General features: G+C 43.0%; 1 protein-coding gene across 4 annotated transcripts; it reads left to right on the plus strand.

Annotated features, from left to right (window-relative positions):
• Window positions 1-2,660: 2,660 nt before the first annotated feature.
• Window positions 2,661-20,613, plus strand: LOC102306439 (zinc finger and BTB domain-containing protein 7C). Of its 4 annotated transcripts, none has more exons than XM_005931227.3 (4): window positions 2,661-2,817; window positions 17,177-17,907; window positions 17,997-18,664; window positions 19,079-20,613. In XM_005931227.3, exons 2-4 carry the CDS (start codon window positions 17,194-17,196, stop codon window positions 19,698-19,700), a joined length of 2,004 nt encoding a protein of 667 aa, XP_005931289.1. In that variant the 5' UTR covers window positions 2,661-2,817; window positions 17,177-17,193; the 3' UTR covers window positions 19,701-20,613. The 4 variants fall into 4 exon arrangements, with proteins under 4 accessions (XP_005931289.1, XP_005931285.1, XP_005931286.1 ...); XM_005931223.3 differs by having other exon boundaries at window positions 2,662-2,817; window positions 17,174-17,907; XM_005931224.3 differs by lacking the exon at window positions 2,661-2,817 and adding an exon at window positions 2,824-11,284 and having other exon boundaries at window positions 17,174-17,907.
• The last annotated feature ends 6,897 nt before the right edge of the window (window positions 20,614-27,510 follow it).

A 27,510-nucleotide genomic window follows, 5' to 3' on the forward strand; every position in this document is an offset into this window, starting at 1 on the left:
TCTGAGACAGTTTGGAGAAAAGCAAGATTTTTTATTTTTTTTTGCTCAAGCTCAAATGTTTTTAGTTTTTTTTAACTCGTGTAAATGTGTCAGTTTTGTTTGCATCACTGCAGGCAATTTCAGCACTAATTATCTCTCGCCGCTGAATTTGCATTGCAATTACGCCACATCTGAAATACGGAGTATATCTGTACTTTTCACGAATTGATACTGGAGAGTTTTATCTTTGCTTTTGTGTATAGGGTTTGAAATTTCAGTATAGCCTTTTGAAGAATGATTATTTCCTCACAGACTTTTTAGGTTTTATCAACAACAACAGTGCCAAAAAAGAAAAACAGAAAACGCTGCACAGACAGATCAGCTCAGTGTTATTTGTGTTACACCTGCTTTTCTGTCCTATTGTACGATGTCTCTATGCCAAATAAAAAAAGAGAAAGCAAATACTGGAATCCTTGTTCCAAAGCACACTGCAAGGGACAGGACATAAAATAATCAAACACATGTTGGGTGTGTACCAAGAACCTGCAAAAGACAATAACCAGAGGATGCCAGAGCTATCACGTTGGTATGTTCTTATGTCTAATTGTCACTGGTTCAAACCCTAACCTAGCCTGGGAATCTTCAGTTTTAATTGCCTGTCAGTTTGTTTGTTTGCACACTGATTAATTATAAAATAGTACGTTACTGTAAAACAAATCCTGCTACAGATTTATTCAAGACAGAGCTAAATAGGTAAGAGCAGCCCACGCAGCTTCTCCTCTGGGCTTAAACAAAATGAAGCAAACACAGAAGAGCTGAAAACTGCACTTCCTTGAATGGCCACTTGGGGCTGACTCCAAAGTGAGCCCGTTCCCACAGTCCCCCCAATTTAAAATGCACAACTTCCCAGCTGTAATAAACATGTTTAGCTGCTTTCACCTTTTGTGACACCTCACAGGAGGTGGTGTTTTCTGATAACTCATGCATTTATATTAAATTAAGACTTGATCTCATGAATTTTGGAGGATGCAGCTACTTTAAGTGGCAAGTGGCTACCGGCTGTCTCTAAAGCATCTGTTCAGTCTATTGCAGCACCACCTTCTCATCCAAATATGGAGAGCCCTTCCTAAAAACAAAGCAAAAAATAAATAAATAATCTAATAAAAGAAGACAATGGTGAGCATAAAGAATCTGCACACCCAGAGTTAGTGTCCATCTTTAATATGGAGTCTAGCAAATATGATGGACTGACCACCTACCCTTTACCACCTTCCTTCCTTGCATACTATGTATTTTAAGGGCTCACAGAAGATGTATTGATACTGAGATCATTGTTTTTGCCACAACACTAGCAAGCTGTGAGCATATCACTGACAGATCACCACGTTTCACACTCCCCCCCTTAGAAGGCCGTTAGAGTTAGATGTCAAAGGTTGTCTTTATGGGGTTTCTTTAGGAAACGTGTTAGCAAATATTTGCTCATTCTGATGTTACAAGGCAATATTCTCATCTTTTATGATGTTTTTTTTTTCTTTTAGTCTGTACCAGTCACTCAGGGAAGCACCTGGCACATTAGCAACTAAATTCCCCACAGTGTTCAACAGCTAGTCCCAGGTATGTCTGACTGGCAGTCAATGCTATAGAGTGATCCAAAACAGTAATGTAGCTAAACGTGATTAAACGCACTACAGGGCTCCATAAAGCAGGCAGGAGCTGCAGGTTTGGCTGAACAACCTTTTTCTATCTCACGCTGTAAGAATGATGAAATCCTTTCACATTTCCGCGCTGTTTTCACTTTGTCATTTGATGCCTTACTATAAAAATATGAATCATTGACACTTTAATCAAGTGATGTGGTTGCTTTCACAAGTGTGGCATTTCCACGTGTTAAAGCGAAAAGGCAAACAGCAGCTTTTCTCTGGGGCTTGTTTGACAGACGCAGAGCCTTTTGCCCCTCTATCGCCCAGCAACATTTACATCACCGATTACACCCTCTTATTATATTGCCATTATGCTGCATTACGGGCTTCAGAGCAACACAATGGTTCCAACATCTTGCCAGGTACGAGCTGTTACAGTGGAGCACACGCCCAAGTACATTCAGACGCTGTCAGCGACTCTTTACCACCCGTACCTTTCTCAAACTCCTTTCATTTCTCCCCCTGATACGTCTTTTGTTCGACACCTGATATGAACCCCTGGAGCTCCTGGTTGGCACAGGTAAAGGCCCACCCACTTTTTTCCCTTCACCCTGCAGATCAGCCTCACTGTGACTATTTTATTCCCAGTTCCTGCCTCAGTGCTCGGATTTTCTAACCCATGCTCCTGGTTTGGAGCTCTCGTCCAGCGTCGTCTCGGGCTCGAGACCTTCAGGCACTGGTCAGGCCCAAGAGCACTCTCTCAGCTCTAGTCAGCACCACAGCTAAGCTCTGTCATTTCTCAGCTGTAATCATACCACCCCAGTCAAACGTGCAAGCAGGTTTTTAGGCTTGGCTTGTTTTAGTGTTAGAGTGTGTGTCACTCCCCTCCCCTAAGCACAGGTGGACTTGTAGGGAACATTGCCAAATAGTTTTGGTTTAGACGGAGGGAGGGGTGTTGGCTGAGGCTGGTGGGTGTAGCAGTTTTTTTTTTGTTGTTTTTTTTGTTGTGTTTCTTAGATAACCGCTTCGTGGAGCGGTACCTTTTCACTCCCCCAAATCACGGACACACCTTCAGAGCAAATTTGAGTGTGTTTCGTGCCTGCTCTCACTTTCACAAGTCTGCCAGTGCTGAGACAGTGCTGTGTTTCCTGACAGGGAGTGAGAGAGGAACTGAAATCAAAACTTCTCTTCTTAAAAGGTCAGTAACATCTCGCTGTCTCTGTTCACTTTTCTGCTCTTTTCTCCGTCACGCTATCATTTGTCATCATCGAAAAAGTCGTAAAGTGAGGTTCACATTTTCTCTCTGTTCTGGCAAAAAAAAACAAAACAAAAAAGTTCAAAGCATACACAAGCTGCCGGCTACCTCCTGCGCACCAGAATCAAACTAACGGATGGCTGACCTTTTGCAGAATCGGGCTCTTCTGTGCGACCCATTTTGAATTGCAAATTGCTCCATGTTTCAAACTTTTCACGATGGAATATATATGTTTAAAAAAATGTAAAAAAAAAATAGACTGCTCAGCTATGCAGAAACTTTTCTCTGTGCATATCTCGCAACAGATGTGCGCACAGTGAGTGAAAAGACTCCCCCTTTCAAACAGCAACCGCACACCAAGGGAGGAAGCAAGTGAAAGCATGACAGAGCTGGAACAGATTGAAAGACTGATATCATTTTTTTTTTACTGTTACTTGTTTTTGTTGTAGTAGCAGCTTGTAGAACTACACGAAGATTGATTGCACGTGACTTTAATCTCGCATCTGCGACTGTACGATCGGCCCGAGCACAGCCTGATCATACAATGCCTCTAACTGACGAAGCAATAACAAGACGATCGGACACATGGGTTAACATCTGTCCGGCAGGAGTCCGTTTAATCACCGCTCGCGTTTTAGAGCAATCCTAGCTTCTGTGCAACAGATGTGGGGGCAGAGGTGTGACATTCACATTTCTTTCACTCTTCCTGTGACTCCTCATCAAATGCCACGAATAACTTCAAGAGTATCATTACAGGGCAGTTATACGCGATACTGTAACAAGGTACTGAAGTATTCTTGAGACGACACGACTGAATCATTGTGCGAGATGTCAACTGTCCTGCTTTCCGTGTTAGTAAGGCTGGCATGGTCCTAACTGAAGTGGCGAATGCAAAACCTTCAGCTGATTTAAAAAAAACCTTGCAATTATGCACTATATGCTTCAAATACTGTACAAACGAGCGGTGGTTTTAATCAACAGGTTATGACAAAGGATCTCAGTTTCCAGTACCGACCTAAAAACAGGCAGCTGTGGTCTAAAGCAGCTTCACAGCTCACGAACCACATTATTATCACCAGGTTCTCAATTTAGATATGCAGTGTGTTTCCGTTTATCAGAGAACTAGATGGATCGTATGAAAATGAATGGAAAATTAGAAAATGAGCAGCTTCCTCAAAATGCGGTGCGAGATGATAAAGGGAATGTGAGCAAAACAAAACTTCAAATACAATAAAGCAGCATGTACAGAAGATATCAGCTTGAAAGCTTATCAGCCATCATTGTTAATTTAAAAAAACAACAACCTTACAGAGCTTTCTTTCCTGTTGCTGTGAGGTTAGATGGGGATAAAATCAAGTAGACGCTACCACACCTATTCTCGTCTGACTACAGCTCCACGTCTGCTTCTTTCTCTCTCTAGGATTAGTGATTTGAACCTGATCCTCGCTGGTCTTTTGTTGCAGGGCCTCGCTTACGTCGGCTGTGTTTAACAAACATTACCCGGGACAGATTTCAGCCGGTGTTTGTATAATCTCACCTACAGTATGCCGTGCAGATCACGACAAGCCGGTTAGCTTAGCGAGCCGGCGTGTAAGGGCACAAAAAGTGCTTGACTAAGAGATTTTAACAGCCCTGAATCAATTTGTCAAAATGAATGAAGACGCGGCTTCACATCTGAAGAATTATGCAATGTGTTCATTGTGAGACTGACGGTGAATGAGTCCGCACGCCTTCTTCCCACCTGACAGCATGTGGGCATGCCCATGTAACAGCATCCACACAGGGATACACAATCTGATGCTAACCTTCTGTGACACAGATGTCATCACGGCAGCTGTCCTGAATCTGATTCTTTTTCTTTAAGAAAACTGCTCAGAAAGCAGAGAGGACAAAAAAACGCCCTCCAAAAAAACCTGATCTGTTAGATGCATACCCGCAAAAACTTGTGTTCAGGTTAATGTGCTGCGTGTGTTTGCATGTCTACAATGGCAGAGGAGCCATTTTTGTGTGCACGCGTGCGTGTCCGCCCTCCTCCGTAGGATCGAGGTCCAGGTTTTGTTGTGTGTGTGTGTGTGTGTGTGGAGTTGGGCTGGGTGAGTAAGCCGCCCCTCACAGATGAATAGAGGATGGGAGGAGGCTTGAAGAGGCTGCCGTGGGTGGGAGGCCCAAGCCCTGCCAAAAAAGCTCCTTCTGTGGGATTTGTGTACTTTTGCGTTCCTCACGAAACACAGCGCCTGGCTCCAACGACAGAAGCAGCCGGGGGGAGGGAGGTGGGCCCTTTCTCTCCCAGGGGTCGGCTCGATCACACCCTCTGCTTTTCAAGCTATATCCCATCTTTCCGTTTACAGTGCTCCTCCTTTTCATCTCCACATCCAGTATTTTTCTTAAAAATAATAAACCGACCGATTATACTCGCACACTTTGACTTCCTGGGAACACCTCTTGCCTCACACTTCCTGCTCACCACCTACCCTGACACTAAACTCTTCAAAAACAACATAATCAAGGCATTTGGGTTCCTTTAAGTTATTACTGCTTTACATAAATATATCGCTTTACTTTTGAGCTGTGTGTGTCTGTGCTTTATCTGAAAGGTCTCGCAAAACTGCAAAAACAAACTCGATCACACAGAAACTTGTTTCATGTTATGAACTTCTATTAATAATGCAACAGTTGCTTTGTATTTACTAAATCACAGAGTGTCTTGTAGTGGTTTTTTTTATGCATTCCTTAGCAGGGTCATAGTCATCAGAGAAATATTTTTGTCATACATTTCAACATCTGAAATGTCAGTGGCAGCCGCAATTTGTAATGTGGTTGCGCAGTGAAGCATTTCACATACAATTTGTGGGTGTTTCCTGAATGTTACCTAGATAATACAAAATAGGGCCCCTGTAACCACTAGCAACCCACCTAGCTTTAACCTGGCGACAAGCACAAAGAAAGGCATTGGCTCTCGGCAGTTTGGCAATCGGGTAAAATGACTGGCTGGTAAATTAGAAAACGAAGAACAGCCGCACGTACAGTGCGGGGAAACATATAGAGCATAGAGCCGCGTGTCATTCAGCATCAGGGAGTTAGATGAAGAAAAGAAGAAAGGGAGGAGAAGGAAAAAAGAGAGCGTGATTTCATAATGTCTAAAAGAAAGATCTGGGTTGAATAAGTGGGTCCACCCACCTGTGTGTGAGAGGCAGTGAGAGAGAAAGCAGGGCTGGATGGCAGTTTTAGAGACATGAGTGTGTGGGTTAGGCTAGCTGGCCTGCTTATGCTATCTAATCACTGGGAGAGAAAGGAGAGCAACATGCCTTGATCCACCCACCTACCCCAGACAAACAGCAGTTAGCCTGCTAAGTACTATATGTAGTCGCCTGCAGCTCGAGGTGCTTCACTGGGAGATAAAATGTGACAGAGTTTGCAGGTAACACACACACACAGAACAATTATGCCTCACTCTGTGCTTGGGAGAAACAGAGATGTGTCATTCTAGAGGCCACTGTGGTTCACAACTTCGTAAGAGAGAGCGTTTGAGTTTAAGCTGCCAAACACACAAACACGCAGGTTTCAGGTCGAAATAACTCTAATGAGACATCGCTCACTGTCTTTTGTTTTCTAACCAGATTAGTCAAATTAATTTTAACCCCGTCCACGCAGATTTCAACTTTCTTTATCTCAGAATATTTGCTTTCCGTGTGTGGATCATTTTATAAGTTCTGCTTGTGTTTTGTCACAGATTAGTTACCTGCTGTGATACCTGAGTGGGTGGGATGAAATTGGGTTCGCCTCCAAAAATAGCTGACCTGCGCATCGGGCTTGTGTATTTTGCCAGTGTGCATGCGGTTCACAGCGGTCCGCCACCTCGTGCATGTGTGTGTGTGCATGTGTGTGTGTTCCATGACAGGCATCTGTCTCCCCTGCCCTGCAGCCTGACTGGTTTTAATTAGGAGGTGCCAGAGTGCCCGAGGGCTCTCTTGCTGACACACACACGTACACATGCTCTCTCTCTCACACTCGCACACACACACACACAAACATGCGTACAGCATACACACAATACCTGAGGGCAGACAGAGGCTGTCCCACCAAGGCTGGCCTCCTTCTCGTTATCACCGTAAGGAGTTGTCTTCATTCACCTGACGACCCTCGCGAAACACGCACGTACACAACGCTCACACAAAAATACAGACACCAAACCAATCCAGCAAACACAACAAAACCCATTCTGAAGTCAAATTGCGCTAGCGGGGCCATGACTCTTTGTACATTTTGTTGGGATTATTACGCCTTGAATACATTCTTCTCAAAAAAGCGGCCTCAAACATGACGAATGATCAAATTTACCTTTAAGAAAACACTCAGTGGATTCATACAAAGGAGTGCAGCCAACTGTGTGAGACTTTCACTGAGTACTTGCAGTTCTTTACCTCCCTTCTGGCAAAGCTTCCCATATTTATTAGGCTGTTTGAAAAGAAGGCCCAATGGGAGAAAGTTAAAGCCCAAAACAGACAGGTCAGCAGACAGGAAACGCCCTCGTCTCACTCACCCAAATGGCATGCTCCAAGGTGAGTTCTAATGACCTCAGTGCAATGACAGATGGGTGTGTATCTCTGTGAATGTTTGTCTGTGAGTGAGTGAGGCAGAGCTTGCAATGGGTTTGAACACATTCAACCCTCCCTTTGTGTTTAATCAACATTGCATCTCCAAGTGCCTGGCTGTCCTTGGCACTTGAGGCAAGGGATGTTAGACCTGGGAGGCTGCTGCGATGCCCTATCTCTGGATGGAAGAGGAGTGGGGGTAGTGAATGCCTCCCTTTCCTGCTTCTCTCCCACACCAGGCCACACCTGGCTTCACAGTCAAAGTATGAGTTTGGCCGGTCGTGTTTGTCTGCCTCTACAGTTTTTATTAATCCTGGGAAGGTCAGCTGAGCTTGTCCCTGAACTGTTTTAGCACGCTCGTGGGCTATGTGTATACTGCTGCATTTTAACACTGATTCTTAGCAGTTATAAGTACTTCTTGAAAAGTCAGAATCCAGAACTGCTTTACAGACCCCCTTCAGGTCAGAGTTCACATTTATCCCATCAGAAAGTGGTCGGTCACTTTTGTGGAGGTGAAATCTATATTTATGCAGCTACTTTAGTCAGTTTGGCATATTTGCAACTTGATGAAACAATATGAATGTCTTTTGGGAACACTTAAGAAAAAGTGATTCCAGCAGATATTCAGAACCAAAGTGCGTCCATAAGACGGCCTCAACTCTCCAGGCATCCTTGTAATACCTCTTTGCAGCTAGTTTGAGAAGCGTCTACCTAAACGCTAGGTGGCGGAGGCAGGGCCCTGTTTGCCAAACAAGGCGAACTAAAAAGCTGCAGTCTAGGATCACACTATTTCATACCAGTGGCACATGTAAAAATTCACTCTGTGATACGTGGCTGCTGTGCTGCTACAAGACCATCTGAGATGCTGATGAGATCTTCTCAGACGTGCCAAAAAGAGCCAATTTTAGTATTAAGAATCGGACTGCCGTGTTTATGGTCTGCACAGAAGGCCAAGCTGAGTATAGCACCAAAGTTTTCATGATATCAACTTTATGTAATGATGCTTCACACCCCATCCCCCATCCAAAGTGCCAATCTGGTGCCCTTGTGTGTGTGTATCTTGCTGGGAGCAGCAGGTGGCAGTAAACAGGTACACTGACACACCAGTCAGAGAGACAGACAGACAAAACAGATGACTCTTACTCAGCCCTCATGACTGTGAGCGCGCACAGAGCAGGCGGCAAGATCCACCGCTTTTTCCTGGAGAAAGGGGAGGAGGAATGAGTTGTTAGCTTAGAGAAACACAAAAGACTGAGAGACACAGAAAAAACTTTTGATTGTTATGTGCACAGCAGTTAAAAATAGCTTATGTTATTTTGTGATTAAGCCAATTAAACTCGTCGCTGCATATGGGATGAAGATGCACTTTTTTTGGCCTTAATGCACATTTCTCACCAGATTTTCTGATTTAAGTCATATAACATGTTCAGGTTGTCCTGAAAAGAAAGAAAGGCAGAGCTGAGATTGTACGAGCAGTTTTAAAGGCCTTTAAATTAAGCTGCGTATTAATTTGCCATAGACGTTTGTGAAGTTTTGTCACCAAACACAGAGCTGCATGGCAAATCTGTGTTTAACAAATTGCATGTCAGCGCCACGAGATGACTGTTTTCAATCTGCAGTTCAAAAGCCTGCACTTCTTTTTTTTGTGCTTTTTTTTCTTCCGAGTTTAGAACAAAGCAATACGCACAGGTACCACTTACAGAGCGCTGCTGTGACGGCAGCAGGCGTGTTTAGAACAGATAGTCGAACTTTTTAGGAAGACAAACGCTGTTTTTCTGGCCGTCTGGCTGGGCTGCTAGCAGTTAGTGGCTTACCCTGTTTATATATACTAGATGCCAATGCGAACTGGCCTGGGCTCTCACCCTGTACAAAACAGTGTAAACCACCGTGGGCATGGGCTGCGGTTTGCTTTGGTCCATTTTTTCCCCAAGTGGAAGTGGGCATAGCATAGTCTGATGTACGCTCTGATGTGTACTTGTTTGTGGAGGTTAACTCAACACAATTTGACTCCTTTCACTGTCTGATTGTCGGTTATGATATACGGTCGGTCAGAAATATTTTAGTAGATTTGAAGGTCCAGCAGCCACCAGGAAAACAATGGCTCGCTGCGTGCTCTACCATCGTGGACGAACATCTGCTCGGATCTCGCTTGCTGCCTTTAAACAGCAAGACTGCTGCTCTCTCTCATATTGCTTAGGCGGTAAAACTTATACGAATAAAAACAGTGAAGTATGACAAAGGGTGTGGTTTAATGATGTCACACAGGAAAACCCAATGGCTTTTTCGACACTGTGAATGTGCTTTGTCATAACATTTGGCTTGTGCGCGCGTGTGTGAAAGCAAAGGCAAAGGAAACACTTGTTCTCCCTTTTTCTTTCCCTCCGTCTTGCCATCACAAACATCTGACTCAACACAGAAAGGAGCTTAACAGGCAATCTCGTCTTGAAGTTTAACGTCTCCTCAAAACTTCTGCCGAACCGAGTTTCCTCCTCTGTGCTCGAGCCTTTACAGAATGGCTTATTTCTACACCTTTTTCTGCATGAACTTCCTCCTCCTCTCCACAGACTGAGGTGGTGGTGCTCGCCAACTGTTACCCTGCCTCGGCGCTTTCTGACTCAAAACAGGACTCTAACGTTGGCCGTCTGCTCTTCACGGCCGGGTTTCTGAAACTTAGTTGAAACAACGGTTCGACAAAGCGAGAAAGAGAGAGAGAGAAAAAAAATAAAAGGTCTGTAAACAGACGCTTGTGGTATTTTTTTTCTTTTGTCGCGTTTGTGGTCTAATTCTGTCTCAGATACAGACAGCTTTTAAATAATACAGCCTTTCAAATTAACGCCACTGACTGAATCAGCTAGTTTAACGGGGTTATGCAGAAGTCTCTCAGGTCAAAATAGGTTGATTTATTAGGTTCTTTTTCCAGAAACGAGTCAGTTCTTGCTATCAGTATTTCTCTAAGGTGGGGTCAGTGTGTGGCTTCCTGTGGAAATCGCTTTAGATTTATTTCAAGTTTCATTTTTAATAGAATAGAAAAGAGCAGGTGTGGGAATAATACTAACCTGATTTAAGTTCCACTTGCATTTCTGCTTCTCCTCATCTCAGTCTGAGACTCACCAACAGAGGTGCACAAAACGCTTTCCCAACTTTTCTCTCCGTCTCTCGCTCCCTCTCTTTCTCCTTTCCATTTTTACCCTCCCTCAGTCTCCCCAAACAACCCCTTCGGGTTTCTTTTGCCCCGGTCCCTTTCTACCAAAATCCACTCTAACACAACTAAAAATTCATTTTGTCTGACCTAAATCAGAGGGTGTCTGCGCCATGGGCTTATTACACACTGCGCTTAAACTTGTGTTGTGGAGGAGGATGGGGTATTATTATCTTCCAGCTACCCACCCTGCTATAAAAACTAGTGGTGCGACATCTCCACAGCGCAGAGCTGCTGCCCTCCCTCCCTTCTTCCTCTCACTCTCTCGCTCGTCCTACATGAGCCACACACAACAGTGAGCCTGCCTGACTCTAAACTCCACACCAGCCACTCGGCTACACAGACAAACCCAAGAATCGCTCTCTGCTCTCCTCTGCTGCGCTGCTTTGCTTCCCTTCATTGGATATTTTTCCTTCCTGGGGTGTTTTTTTTTTTTTGTGAATGGGTATCTGAATCTAGTGTGAGGAGCTTGTGAATGGACTGACTGACAGACGGGCAAAGAGCGAGGCAGCTGTGTTTCAATTAAAGAGAGCTATGCTGAGAGGTCAAGTGAGGAGCAGCGGAGCTTCTTAGTAGTCTGGAAATACAAAGACACGTGAGAGGAATTGAGAAAGAGAAGGTACGGTAGGTGATGCCTGCTGAAATCTGTGGAATGCTGGGGGAACGTATCAAGACATGTGCAAATTTATTTGGATGTCAGACTTGTGGAACATCCACATGGGTGTGTGTGTGTAATCATTTCTGAGTATTACAGAGGATGTGTGTGTGTGTGTGTGTGCGCCCGTGTGAATCAGCTTGCACTTTTGGGTTGTGTGCATCACTTAAGCGTTCAAATGAGCGCTTTAGACCATAAAGGCCCGAAAAGGTGCAAACAGGTCAATAAAACCACTTAACGACTCGTGTCATGATTCGGGCTGTGCAGTGTAAACACTGTGCCGTAAAGATGCTGGAAATAGCGCGGGCATTTATAGCATCACAACACATCTCGGAAATGCCAAACATAGTAGTTTCGGTGGACTTAAGTGCGTGTTTTGTCTCCAAAAGTAATTACACATTACAGTTTCTGTATCTATATGACACTCTCCGTTAAATCCACAAATACTCAGGTAATTTTTTTAAAAAGCAGGGAGGGGGCATGTTTTAGAGCACAGACAAAATAGACAAAAAAAAACATGTTATGGATTTGAGGCTGAGCTGTAAATGATTGTTTACAGCAAGTCAGCTTATAAGACCTCTTAGCTCATAAAGTTACAAAAAGCAGTGACCCGTAGTGCCCTTGTAACTGTTTACTCGCCGCTGTTTTTAAAGTTTCTGGTCTTCTTTTTTTATTCTACATCAAATTCTTTGTTGGAGCCAACTGAACAGAACAAAATGTAAATACAGTTTCCTACAACTGACTATGAGTGGCACATTTTAGAAAGCATTATTCAGCGGCATACAGAGATGCAAAACAAGGCTGTGCTGTAATGCTGACGTGCTGGTGGTAAACTACATGCAGTTACACACTATGTTAAAAGTCTGCTTAATGATTTATTAATCATATCTCAATTAATCCAATCAGTGTGTAGCTTAGTAAAGACACTCAATATTATCCTGTTTAAGTGTAAAGTTTAAAAAGCCTGACTTTTTTTTACATTGCAGAAAAATACAAATAAATGTGAATAACTGCAAACTGGAAAACTGAAACAACTTTTTAAAAAAATGCTGTAATGATCATTTTATACTGTACCATCCTCACTTGTGGTGTTGGATATAACCTTCCTGTGCTCATTTTTGGGGGTCTTTCCTCAGGCCAAACTGAAGAAAGTATCAGATGAGATTTAGAAACTGTCCATTATTTCAAACTGAATATGTGTGATTGAAAATCTTTCTTGTTTTATTGGCAATAAAGTAAACTTTTGGGGTGACTGAGACGGAGGCGGGTAACTGTGGGCCCCCCTGAAAGGCTCGAGAGATGACATTTAGCGCAAAGAGGCGCTTTAAGGAGCCGTGCGATTTGAACTGACCTTGGATCAGGTCCAGTGTTAACTTTAAATGAATCATTCATTTTTAATCAGTCAAGGCTGAGCGCTAGCCAAAGGTACAAATAACTGCAGACTTTCTGAATTAATTAAGTGAGCAATGCAGTATAACATTGTATTTAATGGCACTTTATGTATTTGACTGTGAATCTGTAGTTTGAAGTTACTTTGAAGTGCACAGCTTCAAAAGTTTATTTGTTTAGTTGGGTTTTTTTTAACCTAAATGCTAACAATACTTAAAAAAAACCTCTGTGCTTTTGTTAAAACACACACACTAATTCCTAAAGCACTGACTGTTCCAAATAAGCAGCGGTTTCTGTTTAAATACTCGGATTTTGACCCTGACATTTCACCATTACTGCAAAGAGAAAATAAAGCCCCAGTCATGAAGTTTAACTGGCATTGTGTCCTCCTTCCTCACCTTCTCTAATTGACAGCAATTAAGATAAAATATAAAAATCTCCCCCCCTTCATGCGGCCTAGAGGCTCAAAACTAACACTAACCATGGAAGTGTCTCCTCGAGGTGCACTGCTGTTTCACTGGCGATAATGGACTAGTTTACACAGCAGGTCAAATGAATGTCTTCCCTTAATAAGGGGGGTGAATTTTGGCTGTCAATACTGTAAATTATTGGCTGTGCAATTGTCCACCTGTGACAGTTGTTTCGCAGGTGTTTGCTATGGGCAGTCGGTGACAGGGGTAAACTCTGGCGGCTGGTGATTTAGCATGGGGGTCAGGTGGATGAACGGGCCTGACAGGAATAAACTAGGCACTGGGTGTTGGAGCGCACAGGCCAAATGAGCGTCTGCCCGTCACAAGGCTTGAGATGGACATTAGCTGGTGATTTGTGGCCTGAGCGGTCAGGTTTGGGGACAAGTTAGCCACTCTACTCTAGGCATAATGATGATACAGCTGCAACACGGACAGAGCGAGGTGGAGGAGGAGAAGGAGGAGGTGGTGAGGAGGAAGAGGAAGAAGAGGAGAATCATTAGGAGGAGGTGGCGCTGGTGGTCAGTGCCCGGAGAGCAGATGAAGTTCTCGGGAGAAAGACGACACTGGATGGAGGTGACACATAATTTGGGGCGGGAGTGCTGAGTTGAAAGTGTTGGTGACTAAGTGAGGCATGAGAGGAGATGCTGGCCAGTACAGGAAGGCAGAAAGAGAGGGAGACGGAAAAGCCTTTATTAGAGGTCAGTTTAGTAAATGAGTTGAACTCGTGTGAACTTTTTTTTCCCCACACTTGGAACTTCTTCCTTTAAAGCGGTGATGCAATTGTGACAGGTGCTAAAAGTTTTAATCAAAAACAAATTTTGTTTGTTTTTTGTTTTTTAATTCACTAAAAAAATCCAGCCACCTCATTATGGCAGGTTGTTAAACCTGACGACTACTTACCGAGTTGAGCTTTATTGCTAATAACTTGGAGTGGGTTTGAAAAGGGGACAGAAGGCGAGTCACTTTGTGCCCTTTCTCAAGGCGTCGCCGCCCTCGCTCCCCTTGATGGGTGGGTGGGGTGTTGCGTGTGCGTCTAAAGGGCTAAGACTTGTTTGGCTGATGAAATGTCGCTCCAGGACCTTGTGGTGGGAAAGCGGTGCCCTCCTCCCCTCCCTGTCTATGTGGCACATCCTCCTTAGATCCTCTCCACATTGTAATTAGGGGCCGGCCGCTAAGAGCTAGTGCTAGCTAGTGGCAGGCAAACAGTGGGAACGGGGAGGGGAGTGGCACTCGTCGGTTCAGTGGGTGAACAAACAGCAACAGCAGCACGTGTCCCATAGTTCCAGGAGTGGGTGGGATGGGTCGAGAGCAAAAAAAGAAAAGGAGAAGAAAAAAAAAACCCGAATGCGAGACAGTGAGTTCGCCAGGCCCTCCCAGTCGTTTTCTCCTGCTCTTATCCACTCAGTGTTGTTCCAAGCTCTGCACTATTGTTTGCCTTGGCAGGCTGTCGCAGGGAGGGGCCCCTCCGCTGGTGTTTGTGCAACCTGTTAGGGAACTTTTAGGGCCATCTGATCTCTCCCTGCTGGAGATTCTCTCACCTTTTTGCCCAGGCCAGGTTATTACTTTTAGGGAGGTTGTGCACATGGCGTGGGAATACAATAAAAAAAAAAACTTCTATTCCTTGTAAAAGTGTAAAGTTGCGGTGTGAGCTGCATACATCCTCATCATCATTTCCATTTTGCAAATCGCCAATCAAACAGCTCTGCCCCCCCAGCTTGCTGTAACTTTCACTGTCGCATCGAGGCCGGCGTGCGTGTCTGCGGACATATATCCTACACTGCCACCTCCTCTATAGACATTTTAATTATGTCCACACTGTATCAATGGCACGAACATGGCAACAGTTCCCTAGCAACAAGATCGACAAGAATAAACTACATGTAAGATTGGTAAGGTACCTGAATTGTACACCTGCAGGTGAACTTGGGGATTTTTTCTGAAATAGTTTTTTTTTTCTCCTTGTTTTTCCTTTTTTTTTGACTTCTGGCGTGATTCACTGCAGGAAGCTCAAGAAAGTGAGACACTTGGGTCTGTATGTGTGTGTGTGTGTGGCTTCAGAGCTGGCCCATTTCGGTTCAGTCAACAATGCAGCTGTGGTGTGTGGGGCTGCTTCAAAGTATTTATCTACACATGCCTCCAGTGACCACCAAGTGCGGATGGCTAAGTTTGAGCTCTATTCATAGATGTGAATGAATGAGCACCCTGCCAGCGGAGGTTTGATCACTAGAACTGTAAACAACAGTACAGTGAATCAACAGGTGGGAGCTCAGGCAGCTGTGGAGTGGAAAATGTGAAGAAAGAGAGCAGACCGAGCAGTGTGTTTAGACAATAACGTGCTATATATCAGGCTTTTCAGGCACCGCGTTATAAGTGAAATGAGTGAGGATAGACTGCAAGTAAGCATTTTGACAGGATACAGTATCTAGAGTACAATCTGACCTCTTTTGTCGTTTTCTCCACTTCTCACCACATCCCAGTCTCTCTCTCTCTCTCTCTCACACACACACACACACACACACTGTATTGTTCCGATGAACGTATCGGCTTGCCTCTTTTTCATATCTGATAGACGCAGACAAGAGGGATGGACGTTATAAGCGCTATCACAGAACGTCTCTCACACACTTTTTTATCACACCACCCAGTTTCGAATTGAAAAGTAAGAAGTAAGAAAGAAAAAAAAAAATCAAGAACCGCTTTAGGACTAATTAAAATGATGGGCTTCCCTAACTCACACACTTGCAACAAGAAATGATGATAACACATTCAAGAATAAATATTACCCAACGTGATGTTTGCTCGAAATGAGACATGCTGTATTTACCACTTGTTGCTTTTGCTGCACAGATGGCACGCAAACAAGCATGCCTACAGTATATTTTAATAAAGTTAGACTGTCACTCATTGTGTTAACACTATCGGCCTCGGCGGAGAGACTCCCCTTATTCGCATATGAAAGCTTTTTTTGAAAGCCTTCACCCCATGAATGGACGCCGCTTGTCACCGGTGACAGCAGCAGCACCCGTCGTTACCGCTGCACTCTCTGCGTCGGCGTTTCAGAACCCCGCTTTGTTGTTTTCTTTAACATGCCTTCATTAAATCCTGCACCATCCACGTGGATGAGTCAAGTCAAGTTTACAGGGCAGGCTCTTTGCACGGCCAGGAAGCAAGAAGCCAGCTCTGTGGATTTAAACTGTTAGCAGTCGGACGTACCGCCCACGGGACATTGGATGGTTTAGGGGACTAATAGGACTGCTAAGGGGTTAAAAGAACTATTATTCACCGCTTTCAAGTCAAAGTGAAAGTACATGTGACCAGTCATCAAATGCCAACAGGAAATTAAACAGGACCTGTTTAAAGCGATCAGCATAATATTTCACACTTGTGTGTACTGTTTTCAAGTCAGCATGTGGGCTTTTTCCTGAAAGATCCCCCCATATTAAAAAAACCAAAGGGCTCTTGAACAACATGTAATAATATTGAAAGTATTTTCAGATTTCTTATAACGTCAGTTGTGAGAAAAGCGTCAAAGGAGCTTTTGTGATGAGTATATCAAAGTATTTGCAAAGACATTTATTACACACAGTAAATCTGAAGTGTAAAAATTTACAGTATTTAAAAATACTTTTCAATACCTTTTTTAATGTTGTTAAATTATGCATTTATACTTTTTTCTGCATTAAAGATCAAAACCATTCACTGGTATTTATTTTTTAAATTAGAAAATAAAAGTAGCTTACATTTGGGATTAAAAAAAAATAGTGCATTAGATTCAATTTTTTTTTCCCTAAAACATTATTCAACAAATATTAACAAATAATAAAGACGCAGAATAAATGACGGGAACCTTGTCAAAATGTAACCCCGCTTAAGTAAAAAGCAAAGTTTCAGGTCGAGAATAAGAGAATTAATTTCGGTGACGATTCAGAATTTGTATCTTTTTTCAGTTGCCACCAGATGTTTCACTTGTACCGCTTTTTGTCTCTACAACCAGCAGAGATAAAGAGAGAGAAGATGGTCCACCACAGAGAGGAGGATCTGATCGGAATCCCCTTCCCAAATCACAGCAGCGACGTCCTCTGCAGCCTCAACGAGCAGCGTCGCGACGGGCTGCTCTGCGATGTCATCCTCATCGTCCGAGACCAGGAGTACCGCACCCACCGCTCCGTCCTGGCCGCCTGCAGTCAGTACTTCAAGAAGCTCTTCACAGTGGCCACTACTGATGGCGGAGATCCCAATCACGCCGCCGCTGTGTATGAAATTGACTTTGTGGCTCCAGAGTCGCTCACAGCCATCCTGGAGTTCGCCTACACGTCCACGCTGACTGTGACGGCGTCAAACGTCAAAGAGATCCTGAATGCAGCTCAGATGCTGGAGATACCCTGCATCATTAACGTTTGCCTGGAGATCATGGACAGCGGTGGCGGAGGGGGTGGCGGTGGGGGTGGGAGAGAGGTGGAAGGGGAGGAAGATGAAGAGGAGGAAGAGGAAGAGGAGGAAGAGGAAGAGGAGGACGAAGAGGAGGACGCGGGGTCGAGAAAGGATGAGCACGAGGAAGAAGAGGACAATGTCAGCGAGAGGTCGCTCCAGTCTTCCACGAGCAGGGGGGAGCGGACGCCCCCGGGGATGGAGGATTCGCCACCTCCGAGCACCTCTAAGTACCACCAGCAGTTCGGGCTGCACAGGGAGACGCCCCAGTCGCAGTCTCCAGAAACCATGAGAAAGCAGGTGAAATTCAGGGGATATCATCTTGTTTTTGTTGATAATCTTATCTTATTTAAGCTCTAAAACTAATGTATCTAAAACTTGTGTTTCAGGAGAGCATTGAGACTCGAGCTCTGAAAGATTTCTCCATCGAGTCTCTCCTGCAGGAAGGGCTCTACCCTCGCATGCCAGCACTGGACAGGAGGTCCAACTTTTCTCCTCTCCTCCCAGGATTCTACCCTCCGATGTGGGCCGCTGAGTTCCCAGCTTTCCCTCAGCAGCTCCTGGAGCCAACCCACCACCCTCACATGGGGGCTTCACCACAAACCAGGCTCCCCCACAGCTTCCCTGCCTCCACACCACTCGAAGCCTCCAGACCCCTTGATCTGGCCGTAAAAAGAGAGATCATAAAGGAGGAGATGAAAGATGAAGTCCCTCCCAGTATGCTCCAAGGCGAACTGCTGAAGGAGTTTGTCAGCTCGAACCTGGACGGCACTATGAACGCAGGGTCAGTGCCAGCAGAGAGTCATCCGCTGGGTCCCATTAAGGATGAGGCAGACTTTCGGTCGTACCTGAGTTTTCTGAGCTCCGCATCCCACCTGGGTGCGCTGTTCCCCCCCTGGCAGCTGGAGGAGGAGAGGAAGATGAAGCCCAAAGCGTCACAGCAATGTCCCATCTGCAACAAGGTCATTCAAGGAGCTGGGAAACTGCCACGGCACATGAGGACACACACAGGGGAGAAACCATACATGTGCACAATCTGTGAAGTACGATTCACCAGGTATGTGGAAAGCAAACCCAACTGCTGCACATTAACAATTTGCATTATCTTGACATCTTCATCTAGCATACAAAGAGTGTAAACTGCAGGGTTAACGGAAAAGTACCCCATGCTCTTTTCACTGAGGTTAATCTGTTTTCACCTCATCTGAATATCAAAGACGGTAAAGTGGAAAGCCCCCTCTGCTTTTGCATTAGTGGTATCTCACTTACCTACATCCTCCCACTTTGGCATAGTTTCCACTTTTATTTTTAGAGCAGAACTTTAATGTTGACACTAAAAGGAAATCATCTGTGTTGGCTTTTTCTTTTGTAAATCAGTCACTTGTAAAACTCGATGACTGAAAGGGCAATGGTGTAGGATTTATGCGTTACTCTCATTTTGTGAAAGTGTGCGGTTTTCTTCTTTTCTCAGACAAGACAAGTTGAAGATCCACATGCGGAAGCACACAGGTGAACGCCCCTACATCTGCCATCACTGCAACTCCAAGTTTGTCCACAACTACGACCTGAAAAATCACCTGCGCATCCACACGGGCGTCCGTCCGTATCAGTGCGAACACTGCTACAAAAGTTTCACGCGGTCTGACCACCTGCATCGACACATCAAGCGGCAGAGCTGCCGAATCTCACGCCCCCGGCGGGGACGGAAGCCAGCTGCTTGGCGTTCAGCGCCCCCCGGCAACTTCCTGTGTCCCCCTACTGCTGCGACCAACCGGTTCGAGGAGAGCAGGTTGAGCCCCGCGTACCAGGGGGTCAAGAGTCACGCACTTGGGGAGCTGCTGGGCCTCGGGAACAGAGGTCAGGGGTTTAAGAGCGCGGACGCTGCCGGCAGGGAGAGTAGGGAGGAGCTGCGGGCAGAAGGGAAGCACATCTCAGAGGAGGAGAAGCCGGGAGCTGGGAGGCAGAGGGGAGTGTTTGCTTTTGCTCTAGCTGGAGAAGAAGTGCTTACCCAATCTCCATATTATGCTGCGACCTCTAACCCCTGGGCCATGAGGCTGGAGCGGGCTCCACCCATCCCTGAGCCGGCCAAATGAACACTGGTCTGCAGAAGACAAAAGGAAAAAAAAAGACAAAGAAAATGTCTTTAATCTCTGCATCTCATCTGCTCCAGAAAGCTAAAGCACCTTTTACACAGAGAGAGAGAGACAGCAAGAGAGAGTGACGTGTCAATGAATAGCTTGAAGCCTGCTGATACGGCAAACAGATATTCAATCAAAAAGCAGACTTCTGTCACATCTGCACGAAACAGTAGGTCAACACAGGTCTTACTATTCACATTAATGAAGGTTCTCTTCTAAATGAATGTGATTAGCAGCACCCGTGAGTACCTGCAGCACGATGTTGTGGCCGACGGCGACAAAAAGGTCTATTTCTTCATCCCCGTGAATGTTTACATATTCCTTCAAAAGAAGCAAAACAGTCTGTTTATGAGGGATGCCGTTTTCGTACATGTATATTTTTTGCATTATTTATTCAAAACGCTGTAAAAAAAAAAATTAAATTTTGATAAGATTCCTCTGAAACTGAAAAATTTGTTTCTTTAAAATGCAGAATGTAAACACGTGGTCGCAAATGTATAAAAAGGGGGAATTTATTGTCAAAAATGGCATTAAGTAGACTTAATTAACATAAAAGAAAATTGAAATATAGCTTAATAAATCAATAAATAACCCTTCACTGAGACAATTTCACGTTTTTATTTTAAGTCGTTGGGCAGCGCTCTCCAAATAAAAGCATCTATGGTGCTTGGATGCTTTAGTTGTCATCTTATAGTTTTCTAAAAATAAAGGGAGACCACTTGAAAACTTAATTAGGAGACACGATGATGCATTACGATCCCTCCACTGCCTTTATTCACATTTAAGCTCTTTTGTCTGCACTATTGTACATATGGATCCAAACTTTTTGGCCATGCTGGTGTTAATTACAGTTCTGTTGCTGATGTTGTAAAAATAAAGGAGTAAATAAAGAAAGAAAAAGAAAAGAAAAGCTCTTAAAAGACTATGAGAAATCCATCCAAAGATGTGTGCTTTGATATTTCAGACTTGAATAAGATTTTGTTTTAATGTTTATGACCACGTGTCTTCAGAGGATGTATATTTCTGACTAATCGATTGCCGCTCTAGCTACACGGTATGCTTGTGTTTTGTTTTTTGGGTTTTTTTGGGGGGTTTTTTGGTTTGTTTTGGGGGGTTTCTGCTGCAAGAAATCAATAATTTTTTTTCGTCTAATGTTCATCTCTGATTCGTGTATAAAGAAGTAACAAAAAAATATTTGAATTGAAATGGGAAAGTATTTTCTTGCTATTTATGGCGTATTTAAATGAATGAGCCTTGGCTATATTTTGCAAATCTGTTTTATAAAGACACTAAATGCAAAAAAAACAAAAAAACAACCCAACTTTGCTCTTGTCTTTATTATGTCAAATGTGTTTGTACTCCTATTTTTTTATTTACTTCTCCAGATCCAGGCAAAGGTTTCTGGAAAGCTTGGTGACATGCTAAATTGTTGCTTAAAGTTAAGATTAGCATAGGGTTTGGGTTTAGGCTTACATCAAGCAAAAGTTAGTGATTAGGTGTGTATTTGGCACAAGTGCTAGAATAACACAAGATTTAGAAAAGGCAGGCAGAGATTATAGTTGAGACAACACGGGATCACGTGTCAACGTGTGTCCGCACAATTATGGATGAATAAATAACTTTACCATCAAATGATCATAAAACGTAATTATAGGAGGCCTCGTTCAGGTCTCCACAGACTCTAAACCCAGAGAAGTTCCCTCATGTCGCACAGTTATTTAGGCATTCATTCATCACTTTTATATCAAGCAATTTAATTACCCTAACATTTAGCTACTTAAGAATGTGTTGGTGGTGGTGGGATGCTTACAAGCTCCCTGCCCAAAATTTTTAATCGTGCTATTTATGCATCATTTTCAGGAGGCACGACAGCCATAGAAGCTGCTTGTGGCCAAGAAGTTACACAATAATTTAAATGTCTTTATTAGCATAAAAAAGGCGAGCGAAATTAGTTTTATCCAGTAAATCAAGTGTAGGCTTTGTTATCTGCTATCTGCTCTTTATAATCTCCACTGCCACTACACTGTTTATTATTCACACCCACACAAACAACACCACAGAGCTCCTCAGCTGGAGCTTTTATGGGTAGGCAGCATTAGTGTGATGCCAGGTTCATATCCCTGCAGAGGTCAAGCATATGAGTCCTATAGTAGTATATATAAAACACGTGTTTGTCATTAATGAGACTGAAATCGAGACACAAAGAGAACGTAGCAGGATGAATAGTGAACTGCACAGAGTGAGGTTATAAAAGTGTTGCTTGAGAAGTGATTGATGGATTTGTTCAACGTGTTACTGGGATGAGACATCACTAATTAACCCCTGACACAAAAACTCAGAGGCCTACGTCCTGCTCCCTCTGTACCAGATTAACAGTTAGATATGTTTATCTGAACTTTAATCTTTCAGAGAAAAACCCCAGGTAAAGTCAGCATATTAGAATATGTGAGCAAATGTACCCGCTGATAACAGATCACCAAAATCACAGTGCAGCTCACTCATGAATGACATTTTGAGCAAACCCATACATCCCTCGGCTGTAAAGAGATAAAAGGATCCATTATTGATTTATTAAAGTTTAATGACGCGTTTGGCATTAAGTAATAACTCATTGTGTTGGCCTTATGGTCTAAGCCTTCCCAGAGGTGTCGTTTTAGTATTTATCTCTAAATGTATGAGTAACACAGAGAAAGTACTGTCACTTTTCACAAGATAAAAGAAGATAAAAAAAGAGAACACTCAGCTCACAAAAAGCCTCTTCATGACTTCCAAGTACAAATTTCCTTCACCATGCCGCCCTCCATCGTTCTATATTTTTGCTCTGACCTCTAGTGGAGGGTTGAAGGTACTGTAAGGGGAAGTGTATCAAGAGAATATCCAAAAGTGTTTCCTTTTTAAAATACAACCTGTGTAATTTTTAATGAGCCTGATGTTTAAGTAAGATATCAAAACTACCGATCTTGTCTCATTTCCGCTGCTTTAAATAACTTCCACCCATGTACAGGCTCATTAAGGAAATTAAATCTCATTGGCTGCCTGATGCGTGCCTTTAAATCTAGATACAGCTTAATACCTCCAGAGGGCGCTAAAGGTTTAAGTTGAAGTCTCACAGTTGGCCTGAAGGTTATTTCAGGGGTAAGAAAAAATACAACGAAACCAGCTTTGTGATTGAATCAACCAATTTTGCAGAAATAGCGGTATTCTTTGCTTCCTTCTTCTTCTTTTTATTTTACTTTTAGTAAAATATATCTTGGCAAAAATATGCTTGAAATGAGTCACGCCTCAAAACATAAACCACATCCTTTTATACGGAGCAAAGACTCTCTATGGTGCCAGCTTTTTCTGATGTATATTTTTTTGTAAATGACTATTCACTGCTGCGATGACCTGTCCACCTGAAGAGGCTGAAGGCTATTCCAGGAAATACGACAAAGGTTAAGGCATTTCCAGTTAAAATGAAAGGTCGCTTTAAAGATAAATGAGGGTGCTGATTGAATGTGTTGCCATGGCCTTTATACTATATGGCCTTGTTTAGTCAGATTCTCAGTCCTTAAACATGCATAGAGATATTATAAACCTTTCAATAAACAAAGAGAGAGAAAAAAAGACAAACACTTGCGTTTGGATTCCCACAGCTCACAACATCCATCTGTCCATAAATACAACTTTACAATAAAATGAGGCAAAAAGAAACCTGACTCCATTCATTAAACAGCCCCAGCTGCTTTTTAAAGAAATGAAGAGCCACTCCAGAAAACACATTCAGACCCATATTTAAGGTAAACAATGGGTCAGATATGAATAAAGACAGACTCATGTGGCATTATTTATAGGCAATTACGCGACTGTTATTTCTCATCATTTCTGCTGTGAATCACCTGCTGAGCACCAAGAAGGACGACAATGTTAGCGACTAACTGTTGAACACAGAGTGCAGCACTTGGACATAAATTTCCCTGAGGATTTGGTGGAAACTAAAACAGAGGAAACATGAGAATGAAGGTGAATGTGATCCTTGCTTTCAATCAGTTTATCAGAAATATAACCCCAAATGAATGCAACTGTGGCTTCGTGTCTTCTGGATGTGTAAACATGAAATTGTTTGATAATAAATAAGTGCAATATTTTTCCACTCTTCTGTTGTTCAATTTTGGAGAGCTCGTGTGAACTTTAGCCCACTATCGTTCTCTCAGCTGGCAGGAGAGGCGCCTGGTGTGGTCTTCTGCTGCTTTAATGTTCCACACTTTGTACAGTCAGAGGTGCTCATCTGCACAATTTGATTGCAACAAGAGCTTATTTGATTTACTGTCGCCTTCCTATAAACTCGAAGCAGTCTGACCATATTCCTCTGACCTGAATTGGTGCTCGCTGGATATTTTTGTATTTTTTTTTTCAGACCATTCTCTGCAAAGAGACGGTTATGTGGGAAAAACCCAGAGATGAGTCATTTCTGAAATACTCAGACCAGCCAGTCTGGCACCGACAACCATGACACATTTAAAGTCACTTCAAATCACCTTTCTCCTCCATTCTGACGCTCACTTTAGATTTCAGCAGGTTATCTTGAGTATGTCCACATGCTTAAAGGCACTGAGTTGCTGCCATGTGACTAATATTTGGGTTTTTGAGTGTATACAAATGTTGATCAGAACAAGATGGGCTTTTTATGGATATGTCTTTGCAGCAAGATCTAATTCTGTGTGAATAGATAAAAAAAAAGAACACCTTTTTAATCAAACAGATGTTGTAAAAATCACACTGATGCTTATAATACTGTCTAGTGATCTGAAACAATGTGGTTACAAAATGTAAGTCACAATGTAAAACGTGGCTTTATTGAAGTGTGTGCGTGACTTTGTGAGCCCCAGCCCTGCTGTGGTGTGACTTCCTGGGTTCCTCACCCTCTCTTTGCTTGGTTATTAACTTAATAATCCTCGGAGGCCTGCAGTAGTACGCACAGTGACTCCTGCTGCGTCTGCGTGTACAGTGTATGTGTGTGCCTGCAAACACACAAAGCATTTCTAATCGAACATCCTCTGAGGAAGCAGTCTGACAATGCAGCTACAAGTTGGCCACAGGGGCTGTTGAAGGTAACACAGTCTGATGTTCTCTGCGGGATTCTGAGAGACTAAAGAGGAAACGCCTTCAATACAAAGAACCTTGAAAAAATAACTTTTTTTTTCTCAAGAACAAGGAACAATACGCATGACGTAATCAGAAAGCAGCTTACCATTCATGTCAGTCCAAAGTGACTACATGCTGTAAATATCTGGGTGCTGATAGAATTCAGCACAGAATAAATCTCATTCTAAAAGAAACTGTGTTTAAATATCTAAAATTGTTGACTATAATGACTATACTGACCGTATCTGGATCAGTGGTGTAATATCCAACAGTGTGACCCCAGGGCAGCCCCTCTACATCACACTGGATATTCACCTTCACAATGTTTCAGTAAATTGGACACATTATAGGAGTTCCTCTACATGTTGTATGTATGTTTAACTTTTACTGGGTATTTTCACACATCACTGATTAAAATGGGCACCTTTGCTGAAAATGCTGGCAAATATTTTACCTATATTTCCTAACCATGCTCTCTGCCATTTGCGCAAAATGCTTGCAAACCTGTTGATGCCAACTATGCAAGGATTTGTCTTTCTGCAAGTGTCTTACAGAGAAGTTAGACAGCAGCAGCATTTTAAGTTATGTTTAGCAAACATAGCAAAAACCCCCCAACAAAAAAACAAAAAGTGGTGCTCAAAAGAGGAAGCAGAGAGAGAGAGCGCAGGATGAGTGTACCACTAAAACTTCGGATTATCTGAGCTGAGCACAAGGTCTGAACGATAGGATGAGTGCTTTGTGTTTTTGTAAAGTTTAGGTGTTGATAAAGGGTATTCTTACTGTGATACCTGCTTTCACGCTTCTGTCCTAGGTGTTGCCAAAACACCTCAAACACTTCCTTCAAAAAAATGATGTCATGATAACCACAGAGAATGAGAGATGTCTCATTTAAACGACAACTATTGCTATGTATTGTGCATCCAGAAGGTATTCAAAATGTTTATCATAATAACAATGATGATGACAAAATGACAAAAAAAAAAAAGAAGTTGGCTCGTAATTCTTTGCATCTATTAAAAACAAAAAGATTGCACCCAAGTATTCTTTTTTAAAGCACCTCTGACAGCCTAAAATTTTTGTGAGTATGATGCTACAAGCTTGGTACTCCTATTTTTGGGAAGTTTCTCCCATTCACCTTTGTAGAACCTCTTAAGCTCCATCAGGTTTGGGGAGCATCGGTGCACAGCCATTTTCAGATGTCTCCAGATATGTTCAACTGGGTACAAGTCTGGGGTCTGGCTGGGTCACTCAAGGACTTTAACAGAGTGGTCCCAAAGCCACTCCTTTGACTGTGTGCTTAGGGTCGCTGTCCTGTTGGAAGATGACCCTTGGCCCCAGTCTGAGGTCAAGTGTACTCTGGAGCAGATTGCCATCAAAGATGTCTCTGTGCATTCCTGCATGGATCTTTGCTCCCCAGTTTCCCAGTTCCTGCTGACAAAAAACATCCCCACAGCATCATACTTCCGCCATCATTTGGAAGCGTAAACAGGATTCGCTTGAACTCAGTTTTGAGTATCACAAGAAATGCTGTGAATACTTATGTTAGAGTTATACTGGTGTTTTTTTGTCTGTTTTTTCATTCTTAATAAGTTTGCAAGATGAAAAATGAATTTAATCCACTTTGGAATTAGTGACAACATGTGGAATAAGTGAAACGCTGTTGTTGTCACGCCTATAACCTATTGATCTATTGGCAAACCAAAACTTTGAAATGACAGCGACAACACCTACTACACACTTTACCTAACTGACTTTCTGGCACTTTCTGACAAATCTCCCACAAATTCCAGGATTTCATGGGATATAACTCCCTATAATATCACAAATAGTTTAATCTGGTCCAGTATTCCTGAACTATATTACACAATCATAAGTGTGCAGTGATTACATCTGCAGCAACCTGGAGTTTCTTTCTAGCCCAACTCTAAATAATGTATGTGTCCAGTAATAAGCATATTTAATCATAAATTAAATAATTCACACCCAACCCTTCCAGTCTCATTCTTTATTGTCCCAATTCAAATTTAAAAAGGTTTCCACCTGTCTTCTTGATAGTAAAACCTTCCTTGTTCCAGTTCTTGATCAACAGAAGAGTACAGACATGCCTACTTGGATGACCTTGATATAAAGGTCATCCAATGTAGCCACTCCCTTTTCTTTCCAGTTTTTCCATTATAAAATGGGGTTTTGCCCAAACATGGCTTTGGGTTCGAATAGATAGTGAATGAGATGTACAAAAGTAGGTCTCTCTCAGGGGTAATCTTACTTGTATTTGAATTCTAGTAATCTAAAGTGGTTTGCGTGTTAAAAAGTCATGAGTCATGCTCTTTAGAGGGAAGAGTGCAACACCTGGGTGTTGCTAACTCAAACACTTCCTTTAAAAAAATGATGTAATGGTAGGCATAGATAGTGACAAATGAGCTACAGTTGTACAACAACAAAAGTAAGTAGTGGCCGAATTTTTTTGCAATATTATAAGCGATCACCCTGAAAAGAGCAGACAAAAATGTGCAATACATGCTGACAAAGAGTTACTTACACATCTAGCAGATTGAGCATTGATAGGCACACCAACTGTATCTGCCTTTGGGTGGTGCTCTCATTTTGGTGTTGGTTCTGTTTGCGGTGAGTATTACTTCTT

Source organism: Haplochromis burtoni, unplaced genomic scaffold, assembly GCF_018398535.1.
Source record: "Haplochromis burtoni strain Fernald_Lab_line unplaced genomic scaffold, NCSU_Asbu1 Contig_137, whole genome shotgun sequence".
In the NCBI taxonomy this organism is placed as follows: Eukaryota; Metazoa; Chordata; class Actinopteri; order Cichliformes; family Cichlidae; genus Haplochromis; species Haplochromis burtoni.

Bases quoted from the DNA above. Each gene is read 5' to 3' on its own strand.
- LOC102306439 (XM_005931227.3), top strand. From the start codon at position 17,194: ATGGTCCACCACAGAGAGGAGGATCTGATCGGAATCCCCTTCCCAAAT. The intron at 17,908-17,996 runs GTGAAATTCAGG...CTTGTGTTTCAG, and splicing joins CAGAAACCATGAGAAAGCAG to GAGAGCATTGAGACTCGAGC. The intron at 18,665-19,078 runs GTATGTGGAAAG...TTCTTTTCTCAG, and splicing joins TGTGAAGTACGATTCACCAG to ACAAGACAAGTTGAAGATCC.